This window comes from Sinocyclocheilus anshuiensis, unplaced genomic scaffold (assembly GCF_001515605.1).
Source record: "Sinocyclocheilus anshuiensis isolate Anshui unplaced genomic scaffold, SAMN03320099.WGS_v1.1 scaffold1638, whole genome shotgun sequence".
NCBI lineage: Eukaryota > Metazoa > Chordata > Actinopteri > Cypriniformes > Cyprinidae > Sinocyclocheilus > Sinocyclocheilus anshuiensis.
In genome coordinates, this window is record NW_015542885.1 from 271825 (window position 1) to 284788 (window position 12964).

Consider the following 12964-nt stretch of genomic DNA (forward strand, 5'->3'; position numbering starts at 1 on the left):
TATCTAGCTTTATTGCAGCCATCAGCATTTATCTTTAGTGACACAACAATGAAGTGCTGCTACAACTGTTAATGTTCAAGTATAAACATGCCTTGTCTCTTACAGATCCATCAGCCTCGAAGGCGGTACCCAATAACTTAAGTCAGTTACTCTCCCTTGCAGCCCATCGATATGCAAACACCCTGTTGTCAAAGTTGTCAGCACACAGCGAGCCCCGCTCCCCGTTACAGGATGTGGATTGGCTCATCAGGTGGGCGCATGCAGTAAGTCAGTGGAAAGCGTGAAGCGAAATCGGCGCATCTGCTGCTATTGATGGAATCCAACGATGGAAAAGACGCGTTTGGTGCGCAACCTGGTTGTGGGCGTCGTGAAACGATTGATTGACAGGGGCAGGAGAGTAGGCGTCCAGTTGATAAAGGCATAAAGGGTCTCACCCTAACATTTAATAACTTTTAGGCTTTGCAGCAACACATACTGAATAGCGACGACCGATTTGCGAATGAATCCTTCTTTTAAAGTTGAGTGATCCGGTTCACAAAACCAGTCTGAACAATTCCTTCACGAATCTAAGTCAGTCGGCCCAAGCGGTTCTCTTTCGGCAATATGTGTTTATTTGAACTTATGTAATGTGCTACGCCAGTATATCAATGACGCCATTGTGCCGAGACGTAAAATAACTGCTGAATCTTTGTAATTAAAACCCTATTTAAATTGTTTGAAAGAACCGATTTGCAAAAAATACTTTTATCTCTGCTGAAACTGTAGCACTAAGCACTGCAGTTTAAATCTGGATGCAAACTGAAAGTGGTCAGATTTATGTTTTTTTCCCCATTCTCTTATATTTTATGATTAATGTTTGAATAATAATTATTGAAGTAACGTAGTCCGTTTCCCCTGAATAAATTGTCTGTTAGTAATGTAATAGAAGTAGGCTAAGCTTATTTATCCACGACCTAGCAAGTTTAGAAATTTGCCTTTTGTTTGAGTGTTGTGGATAGGAGATAAATTGCAAACACTAGACGGCGCACTAGCTCTTCCCACTATATGGCTGTTTAGCTTAACTTTAATGAGTTGCACGCTCCATACAGACTTATGTATGACGTAGGCTATACAGCTATAATAATTATGATCAGGGTATTTCCAATACATTATGGACCATGTTCTGTATGTAAAAGTAGCATTTTAACAACAGCCGCTCTCTAGCCTATTTCTCTTTAGCGCGTTCTCTTTCAGACGCGCACTCTATCTCTCTCACACGCGGTTTTTATGATACGCGAAAGACTGAAAGAAGAAAGACTTTTTTATACTTATACAATTCTTCATTTATCATATAGGCTACCTGAAAAATGGGCTGGCTATTTACCCGAATGGTGTCTCGCTGTGACAGGCACGTCAGGAAGTAAAGATCCGCCCCTCGGCGGTGTTCAGCTGCGCTCTGTGCATCACTCTCAAACGCTAATTCCACCGGGACAGACGCAACTTCGGTCCGTGCGCGGAGCGGAGGAGACGCACACGAAATGACACCAATGGCTGCACTTGTGTTCACAGCGACTTTTGCGCTAATAATCTGGATACCGACTTTCGCATTAACCGCACGGGTCTACCCTCCTAATGAAGGTAAGGACCAAACCAAGGGAAAATCTCTAGGCTACAAGAGTTATTTGTTGTTGTTTGGGTTACGACATGGGATGGTAGAGTGGCACACTGTATGACTGCCATCTGTTTTTTTTTTTTTGTTTGTTTTTTTATTTTGAGACTTTATCCCGTCAGCGAAAAGGAATTATAACATTTTTCTCCGAAAGTCCCTTTGGGGATCTCCAAGTGTCTTTGGCTCCCAAATCCGCAGATCTAATGGAAGACTGAGCGTTTTTTCATCAAACGAAGTTAAACTCGGACTCTATTGGGAGTAAACACTCTGGTTCAACCGATTTTTAATTTTACTGGAACCTATTTTTTGCACATATCTTTATTTATTGATTCATATTTCATGAAATGCGCATGGATGACCAGAAAGGAAAATATAAGTAGTTCACGACTTTATTATTTCCTTGGAGTGTTTTCACTAGTGAAATGCATGAAATTCAGAGACGCGCACGAAACAGATACAAGCATTGCAGTATAATGTATACTTATAGTCTCAATTAAATTCTCGTAAATGTCGCATTTCACTGCACGCTTTTAATTTTAATAAATATATTATGGCTTGTCGTGGCATTAAATCTCAAATTTCATATATATTTATAAATGTATGTGTGTGTGTGTGTGTGTGTGTGTGTGTGTGTGTGTATATATATATATATATATATATATATATAATACATTTATTGTGTCTGCTCATTTTAAATTCTGAAACCCTTACAAATAATAATAATAATAATAATAATAAAAATGTGAACATAAGCCTTTTATATATTCTTTGCATGTTCATTCCACAGATTATTTTCCTCTCTCAGAGGACCTAATTTTGCTTGGACAATAGCCAACTTAGAATACTGATTAAAGCAGTACATAATCATGCTGCAATCAAATTTTATAAAATACATATTTTGGCCAAATATTCACTTGTATTATTTAACCATATCCAATAAATAGCCTTATAAGCCTAAATCAGTTTACATCAAGGAAATGGAGAGTGTAATAACTTTGTGCAGTTGGGAACAAAAGCGTAGCAGCAAAAACAAGTTGTGACTTAAGAGGTAGTTTGATCTAGTCATAAGGAGGTTGATGATCCATCTTCAGTAACTCACAGCATTTTGTCTTTCGGCAGTGACGCTGCTGGACTCGAGAACTGTGCAAGGAGAATTGAAATGGGTTGCGAGTCCGACGGAAGGAGGGGTGAGTTTACAGAGGATAAACAATGTTGCTTTTACATTTGTATTTGTGTGGAAAAATCTCTATTGGTAACTCTTGAAGATGTTTATTGTCTTGAAAATTATATTTGCACATGAAAAAGCAGACTAGAGAAATGAAAGAACCTTTTCTGAGCACAGCAGAATTGCTGTTTCACACTAAGAAGGTACAGGATCTAACCAAGGCCTCATGTTGTGCCAAAGCCCCACTAAAAAAAAAAGGAAAACGGCTTAAGAGGCATCACACTGTATGCAATCAGTATTTTCTGCATTAGTGCATAGATGAAGCACAGAAGACTAATGAGACCTATACAAACATCCATAATTATAAACCCTGACAGATGAAATGGCTTTGTTCTTATAATTTGATGTTTCATACAGACTGAGAAACGACTTGAGTTTAAGTGCTTGTGCTCAGGATAATTCATTTAGAAATTTTATGCTTCATAATTATATTCCTTTCTTTACATCATAGAGTTGACATCTTAAAATTCGAGAATTTTCTTGTGCTCCGTGTACTGTACTTTGCATATACAACAATGAGGCTTGTCTTTTTTGGCTTGCTAAAATGAGTACAGATAGGCTGATGAAAAAAGGCTATGTGCTAATGTTTAAGAATTTAAGTGTTAAGTGCTAAGAATTAATTATATATATACAGTATATATATATATATATATATATATATATATATGCATTTTTTTTCTTTGGAAAGAACAAGTGCTATTTACCTCAAGTTAATTATACACACATTATATGATTTATATAAAAAGTTTTGTTTTAATTTTTAACCACACTTGACACTAATATTCATACTTGATTATAATTATTATGCAATTATATCAATTAAATGTGTTAAAGTAGCACAAGCACCTTGTATTTAGTCACTATTATTGTTACTGTTATTGTGATTAATTATATTATGAATTAGGTGAAAAAATGGATGTTGTAACCAACATTATTACAAATATTTGTCTATTAACAATTAACCTCGCACACCTGAAGGTAATAGATAGGTGCGTAGGAAAACATACCAAACCAAGGCCAAATACAAAAAAACTCAACAGTCCCGCACACTATCGATACTTGCACATATATATTTACATTTCGGTCCCATGACCTTCATCAGGCATACCAAAATTGTTAATGCACAACCTCATTTAAAAACAACAAGTGACCAATCACTGCAATGATACATATGATATATTTTTGTATACCTGATGAAGGTCATGGGACCGAAACGTTGTTCTCTACGTACTACTTTGGTTGGTTTCAGGTTTAATGGTGAACTTGGAATTTGAAGAAATGTGCTCCCCCACCCTCTGCTGCTTTATCTCAACAGACCATTTGATTGACAGGGTCCCGACAGAGCCCCCTCGCTCACGCAAATGGGCCAAATGTACAGCTTTATCAGTGTGACAGCTGGGATTTCTACACTTACGACTTACAAAGAGTGAAATAGCAAGAAGAAAAGACAGCGTCATATATTGTGACAGGTCTTTTCAAAACTCTTCTTCACTGCGAACGTCTCATTTGAAACTCTCACCAGCAGGAAGCGTCAAACTCTAGGCCCCATAGTATTACAATGGCCTAATATGGGATTAATGGTGAACAGGAAGTCAGGGTGTTCTTGTAAATGTTGCTGGTCACTGCATTTGTTTGGTATATGTGCTACGGTGTTTGTAATGGTGTATTATTACTGAAAACCATATTTTGGCCTTAGTTTCAATTTAATTTTACATGTTGCCACAACTACCTCCCAAAACATCTAGAAGGCTTAAACATTACTTGCTATTCTGATGTGCAGAAATTGATCTTAACAATGCTTTGAAGAATCATATTATCCCGATTATGATGATTTTTTTAATGGCCAAAGAGTTTGTTTGCAAAAACAGTGTAAAAACTGATAATTAAAACTGCTTGTCCAAAAGGGATTGTTCACCTAAAAATGAAAAAATTCTGTCATCATTTACTCACCTTCATGTCCTTTCTAAACCTGTATGACTTTTTTCTTCTGTGGAACACAAAAATATATTTTAAAAATGCAATTGAAAAATACTTCAGAATATCTTGTTTTGTGTGCTGCAGAAGAAAGGCAGTCAAAAGGGTTTAAGGAGAGTAAATGATTACAGACTTTTCATTTTTAGGGGTGAACTGTCTCTTTAATTTTTGGAGCAGCACATGCACATAAGTGCACAGAATCTGGCAGATGTGTGATTAAATTCTCATTAGCATATCGTAATCAATGAAATCATTGCATCATTGTAGCTGTTAGTTTGTGGAACATCTCCAGCATCAGGACTGGAATTGTGTGCACCTGCTTTAACAAAAGTCTCCCCAGTAGAATTTCTATAGGCCTACTTACCTCTCTGTCTCTCTCACAGTGGGAAGAAGTGAGCATCATGGATGAGAAGAATACGCCAATCAGGACGTACCAGGTATGCAACGTAATGGAACCCAACCAGAACAACTGGCTCCGAACGGACTGGATCCCCCGTGGTGGAGCTCAGCGCGTCTACATCGAGATCAAATTCACTCTGCGTGACTGCAACAGCTTGCCAGGAGTCATGGGAACCTGCAAGGAGACCTTTAACCTCTACTACTACGAGTCCAACAATGACAAAGAGCGGTACATTCGAGAGAACCAGTTCACCAAAATCGACACCATCGCAGCCGACGAGAGCTTCACGCAGGTGGACATAGGAGACCGTATCATGAAGCTGAACACGGAAGTTCGTGATGTGGGAATTTTGACACGGAAGGGCTTCTACCTGGCATTCCAGGATGTCGGAGCCTGCATCGCTCTGGTATCCGTACGGATCCTCTATAAGAAATGCCCCCTCACCGTACGCAACCTGGCCCAGTTTCCAGACACAACCACCGGGGCGGACACCTCATCGCTAGTGGAGGTACGTGGATCCTGTGTGGACAATTCAGAGGAACGTGAGGTCCCTAAAATGTACTGCGGAGCAGATGGAGAATGGCTGGTGCCTATTGGAAACTGTTTGTGTAACCCTGGCTATGAGGAACACGGAGGAACATGCCAAGGTAAGAGCTCAGATAATGCCCTCGCTCCATTTTTTCCAACAGAGCATTTCACCAGGTTCTTTTATGAGTCGAGATTTATGCACCTCCCACATGAAAAGTAAAAAAAATAAATAAATACCCTGATCTCTCAGCAGCGAAATATTCTATAATTTAACATGAGATCATTATAAGAGAAGCTGACCTGGATACACTTTTCCCCCCCTCAGGGATGTGAGACAGCTGGGTACTCGGCAGATCACTGTGGATTAAGCTAGTGTTGCCATTCGAGAGGTCTGGTTATGATTATGAATTGCCCTGTTTGATATCAAAACACCTCCCTGTGGATTTGTGCATGAGAAACGTTGGCACTAATTATTTTGTTGGAGCAACAGCCGTGTGGTTTATGAGCAGAATCCGCTTAATTAGATCATGGGCCAAGGCTCTCGTACCCTTTTCGCTCTCGTTCTCCTTTGCTATCTCTCAAGAGCATGTGCGATGGTTTTCAGTTCACATTAAAGGGTATAGACGTGATTGGCAAAACACTGAAAGAGCAGGAAAGATAAAAGAAGAAAAGGAGAGGATCAGATAGATTGCTTCTGTCACCAGAGGGGCATTTCTCTTTCTCCATGCTGGCTTTGATTCCCAGTGTCCGTAGTCAGGCCATACGGCATGGAAAAAGCTGTGATATACTGTTTGGGGTAATGCTGAGGTCAGTGCAGGCAAAAAGGAAGAGCCAGAGGACATGTAGGCAGTTTTAGCACGCCCTTTCTTTCTTTTCTGTCTGGTCCAGAAGAGGGTCATCACTTGAGCAGGGTGATAAACGGCCGACTGGCCAGTCTAACGGCCTTTATTTATGAGCGCTATCTCAGCGGGCTAATTGCATGACAAATACGGGCTGTAATTTAGGGTTCCAGCGGGCTCAAGGGGGGTAGTCAGCATTCACCGTGGGCGATCTCTCAGTGGATGTGCTTGTGTGGGTGGCTGAATGGGGTACACTGGGAAAAGCCATTCTCAGAGATCTGGCCATTTTTCTCGGGCACTCTTTTATTAGCAGAGCTCACTGGCAGCGGCCGGGTTCCCCACTCGCTTCTTAGCTTTCCTTCTCTCTCCCTCTGCTCTCTTTTGACGTTCAGATATGTTTAAATAAAGGAAAGAGGCTGTAATTTACCGAGAGCAGAACGGTGTTTCCACACAGACATTTGGTGGAACATTTTACTTAAATCACTTCAGGGCTTGCAATGATGATTTCATTACTCTGAGATATTTGGAAGAGAGCATTTTTAATATTTCTGTTGTTTGGCATAGGCAAAAGTTTTCAGGTTTCATTTCCCATCTCACACATCAATTAAAAAGCCCTTCAAGTCCCAAAATCTGATATATGTAGAGGATAATTTGTTTAATTTCTGGGTACTTCTCTGCACAGGACTGAACTATAAGGATCAGGTTTCATGTTAGTTCACAAAACCATCACTCATTGCTCTTTCAGGCCAGTGCTGCATCGCCAATTTTACATTTATTGATCTTGCATGTCCATTTTAATGTCTTGCATATACAATTTAAAATTAATGAAAAAAAAACATCTAGAAAATATAAAAATGCATTGCTAAAAATATGTTGACAGTGCAAGTACTGTATAAATCACACCTACTGAACAGCAGAAAAAAATCCAAAGAATCCTTATTTGTTGTTAAAAATTGAAAAGTTTCTAAACAAATTAATTTTTGATATTGGTTAATGGGAAAAGTGACCAATAAAAACAAATAAAAATTCACAAAATATTTAGCAGCCAAAATTCCAGCTTTCATAAATTTCCTAGGCTCGTTCTTTATATATCCTAAGACCATCTTCTTTATATCTGTCTTATTGCAGCTTGAGCCTGTCATCAATGGCTGATTAAGCCATCACATGCTGACTTCAGCAAGGCAACAGGCAGTTGTTTCCTCATTGAGACGGGTTCAAAAGGTGGCTTTCTACCCCAGCATGCAGATGGGAGTCACTGTCAGTTGAATAAGTCCGTGTGTGCAGCCGAGGCCTGGGGAAGGATGCAGAGGTTCACCTTCAGTGTGAGGGTGTAGGAGAGGGCGAGAACTTTCTCAATCGGGTGTCCCGAGGACCTTGTGAAAAAGCCCATTGAAGATAAGGGATACAAGCCCCCATACCCCAGAAGGCCTCAATGGGAGCCTCTCCCCAATTGTTGGGATGCCGTGATCGGGGATGGGGGCGAGAGGGGAGGAACACTAGACAGGGTCAGGGGTGACCCCTGGCTTTATCCTTCTCTCCTCCCCGAGAGACAGGGGTCATGGCCGAGATTTATTAAGACGTCAAAATTTTGACAGCTGCAGCCTAGACGAACAGGTCCAAGAACAGAAGAGTGAGACAAGGCCACAAAACAGCCGCCGTTCAGTTGGTGAATGGAACAGACTTGGCCAGAGGATTTGGTGTCTTTTCATCCTTATAAGAGTTTGTTGTTTTCTCACTGCTCATCTGCTGTGTTGAGTAGGAGGTGAGGACAGAGAGGAAATCTCTGTTTGTTAGTGGGCGTCCGGCGAGCTGGAGACGTGTAAAAGCCCGCTGAGGTGCTAGGCTGCAATGGAGAATGACAGCCCACTCTCAGTGTTTCACTATACACTATAGACGTACACATAGTTAGTGAAACAACATGATTGCATGGAAAAAAATCTAACCAACTCAAGTGAGTTTTTAGCTCTTTTGACTAATATGCCCCTAACAAAAAAGTACTATGGTATTATTGCAAAATTATACCCTCATGATAGTATCTTGTACAAAAGAAGTATTGGTGCTACTCCATGATACATGTCCTAACAAACATAGTAGTACCGTGGTACGTTGACACCATACTGTGGTACTGAAATTCATGTACCGTAGTGTTTAAATGGTACGTCAAGATATTTCAAAAGACATGTCAAAATGTCCAAAAAACATGATAGTACCATGGTAATTTTTGGTACTTTTGTAATATTTACATGCTATTTTACACATTTAACATAGTAGCATCATGGCATTCTTGGAAGTAAAGCAGTAAATGAATTTCAGCACCATGGTATATGTCAAAGCCACTGCACCACAGTAGTACCACCACAGTAGGAAGTGATGCCATGGTATTACCAGGGCCACATTAAGACCGCACTGGGCCCCGGGGCTATGACTTACTGCAGGGCCCCCCATCACAATAATGATATATATATATATATACCGGGGCTTCAGCCCCGCCTAGCCCTATGGTTAAAACGGCCCTGGGTATTACCATGGTAAATCTAAAAAAAAAAAAAACATGGTAATACCATGTCTAAAAAATTATGTCAGTACTGTGATACTTTTTGGTAAGTGATACTATGATGTTTTTGATGTACCTTGCAATTCAAGAGTGATAATGTATATAAAATTACCATCTGATACATCATTCAACCATGGTGCTGCCACATTATTTTTTAATGGGTGCTAATGTAAAACAGCTCACGCATATTTAAGTAATTAGAAAAGATAAAGAGTTTGAAAACTAGAGCATGTTGGGAAGGTGTGATAATATGAAACTGATCTTTGAATCAGAACAGACAGCGCCTTGTGTAACTGGAAGGAAAACAATGCTTGACAAGACATTATGTATGTAAGCTGAGATAGACTCTGAGAGAACTCTCAAGAAATTTACTGAGCAAAAGTAAATTTTTTCTTTAATCACACATTAAGCAAATTGGTGTACTTGAGGGGAGGTATTGATCTGGTTATCATGTGTTATTGTTGAGGTACAGCTTTTTTTTTTCCGGTGTAAACTTTGCACCTTAGCACCTGTGTGCGGTTGTTTGTGTGCCTAATTAGAATAAGCTTGCATGTGTATCTCATTGCTGTCATAATTATGAGCAGGTGTATGAGACTCATCATCCTCAGCTGTGAGTCGTTTTTGCTCTTTTCTTTGTTAAACAATAGACGCCGCCTGCCAAAATGCTCCTACCTATGAATATTCATCACTTCCTTTTTGCTTTTGATGGCAAGCACATATGTTGATTCCTGTCACGATCCTCCTCAGTTCTCCCCTATGAGCCCCTCCATCGTCCCCTGAATGGACTGTCAGCTGTCCCGGCAAAGAGAGAGATGGAGAGAGGTGCTCTTTGATATGAAACAAATACGTCATTTGCATATTTTGTCCATGAAATGCAAAGCCAGCAAACTTGTCTCTCAAAAACAATGGGCGGCTCGTCCTTTTAGCGAGAGGAGCAAAGGTTGGGATCCTCTTCGCTCTGTGATCATGGCAGCGTGCTGTATATGTTTGAAATCATTTGGATAATATGATTCGCATGATTAAATCCAAAACCTTTTGAATTGACAGAGTCTGACGTTCACAATTCGCATGCAGAGTTCAGATGCGCCGGTGTATCTGTGCCGCGCTCTCACTGTCTGTATGTGTGCAATTGCCTGCTCATGTGTGTGTTGTTCTCCTTGACCTCTTCCTGTCTATCATCATCCGATGCTCCCATACGGAAGCTCCCCTGACAGTTCACAGCCCTTCAGTTGTCATGTTGTGATGGATGCACCATGGGTGGAAAACGGCCTGAAGGACAGAACTGGTGGGAAGGGTGAGGGATGGAGGTGACTGTCGCCCTCCTACCGGACTGTTAGCGTCCATGCTAATATAGTTTAGGTCACAGATTAGGTGACAAATGCCCTTTTTACCGTTCGTTCAAATTGTATTTGATATCACAGCATTCAAAGTACCCATTACCTTCTGATCCAATCACTGTACCTTTGTAACATCACAGTAATTTCTGTAACTTTTATTTTCAACTTAATTTTGGTATTTTAACATCATTGATAAATTCACAGCATTTCTCAGGAGAGACTGTTGAAATTGTTGTGACTGTTTTGCTAATGCAGATTAGCCAAACTGTTTGCACCCATGCTAATGCTATTTTAGGACTGAGATTAGGTGAAACATTTACAGATTATGAGGAAAAATATGGTATTACCATGGTATGCTTTGAAGTACCTTGTAAATTAGGGTGACCAGACGCTCTTTTCTAGGAACCCTGAAGCTGTCCTCAGTAATGTCCCTGTTTCTTGCTGTATGTTCAAGTGGTGTTTGCATATGCTAACCATTTAGCACCATAGTTTACATCAAAATACCATGGTATTCTGATACCATCATTGTACATTTTTGTAAGGAAACATTTCTGGATAATTTCACTTAATCTGGATATTTATAGTGTCATTGATAAATTAACAGACTGCTGAAACTACACGCTAATGTGAACCAGCCAAACTGTTTGCACCTATGCAATGGAATAAATGAAGAAATACTTATAAAAATGGATCATGGTAATACCATTGTGCTTGGTTTTACCTTGTAAATTTTCTGTGCTTTACAGGAATCTGGCAATCCCCAAAAATGTCCATACTTTTTACTATGTTCAAATGGTAACCATTCAATAACATGGTATATATTAAAAGTACCATGGTATGAGATCATCACTGTACTTCTTCGTAAGGCAAAATGTTTGAAATACCCAGATTAAGAACAAACTATCTAGTGTCCTTGATAAATTCAGAGCATTTCCCAAGAAGGTCTGTTGAAACTACACGCTGTGCTTTTTTTTTGCTAATGTGAACTAGCCCGCGTTCCCTTTTTGAGAAATTCTGATAGCACTAGTCTCATCTCTCTGGTGTTTAATTATATTTTAATTCCGCTGTCTGGCACACATTCATTACCAGCGGTCTGGATCCCTTAGATCAGAAGAGCTGAGCTGAGCACAGATCTCCTTTTGCATCACCAGTACAGTGGTGCGGACAGTGCTGTCTCAGCGTCCGCATGCCAGGGTAAATATCTTTTCGAGTGGATGAGCCATATTGACTCACTGCTTGAGGGTCTGTCCTCCCATTCTCCCTGATTAACCCAGCATCCATTTAGTCGCTGCTCTCCACACATGCTTCATGCTAAAGGGTTTGTGTTCATTTGACAAGATATCCATCAACGGCGGACATGAGCGCCCAACCCAGCTACTTTATGCAATCCTCCCCGTAGGGATGTAATGGTATGAAAATTTCTTATCACGATTATAGTGACCAAAATTATTACGGTTATCGGTATTATCACAGTATTGTTAAAATGTGCTGGAGATGTTAAAAAACTACCGACACATAAATCACTTCACCAAGTTTTATATTTAAAAATCAACAAACAACAAATAAAATGACTTTTTGTTTGCATAATCACTAAAACAATAACATTACCAATGATGTTCGGATTTTAAATGACAACTTGACTGACAACAGTTTAATAGCATGTTCAAATATCTAATGTAAATGTTCAAATAAAGCTTTGAAAAAGTTTAATAAAAAGGTAAACCTCACATTTCAGCCTTTAAAGGGGTCATAGGATGCCCATTTTCCACAAGTTGATAAGATTCTTTAGGGTCTTAATGAAAAAATCTGTAACATAGTTTGGTTAAAATTTTTCAATGGTAGTGTAAAAGACACCTTTTTTACCCTGTCAAAAACAGCTCTTTTCAGAGCATGCCGTTTTTGTAGCATTTTCCTTTAAATGTTAATGAGCTGTGCTGACCCCGCCCCTCTCTTCGAGCCGCTCTCTGAGGGACTGTTTACTTTAGCCGCATTCATCGTGAAACTTGCTAATTAGCACATTATTAGGAAAGGCGATTTGCAAAATCGCTTAGGAGTCATTCTTGCCTACATCTGCTCCGGCGGTGAAACAATGGCCTACTGATGACAGCTCACTCAGTGCGGGTCTGAGGTAAGACCAGTCTGTGCTGAAAATCAAATCAAACTATCGTGGGAGGGGGCTGTCTGTGTGACGTCACACAGACAGGCATCTGAGATAGGCTCGATTTAAGAAAGGGGAAAACATTTAACCAGATAAAAAAAAAAACGTTGGGTGGATTTTTATCATTATAGGGTGGTTGTGTACACACACTGCCAACACACATTGCACACAGGCTGAATGTAAATATAAATCTCTGTAAATCCACTCGTTGACAGCAGGTGGCGCTTATGGAAAAGCTGTTTCCCGTAACCTCCGTGGACAAAGCAGTATTGCGATTAAGAACACTTCCTTTAGGTATTAC

The 12964-nt window shown here is 39.9% G+C and overlaps 1 protein-coding gene across 1 annotated transcript in view; it reads left to right on the forward strand.

Moving 5' to 3' along the window:
* Nucleotides 1-1427: 1427 nt before the first annotated feature.
* The window catches only part of LOC107694656 (ephrin type-A receptor 4), a 41475-nt gene continuing 29938 nt past the window's right edge, over nt 1428-12964 (forward strand). The window contains exons 1-3 of the mRNA XM_016494339.1: nt 1428-1617; nt 2768-2835; nt 5231-5894. Coding sequence (XP_016349825.1) covers nt 1518-1617; nt 2768-2835; nt 5231-5894 — 832 coding nt within the window. The 5' untranslated portion in view covers nt 1428-1517. The remainder of the gene's footprint in view (nt 1618-2767; nt 2836-5230; nt 5895-12964) is intronic.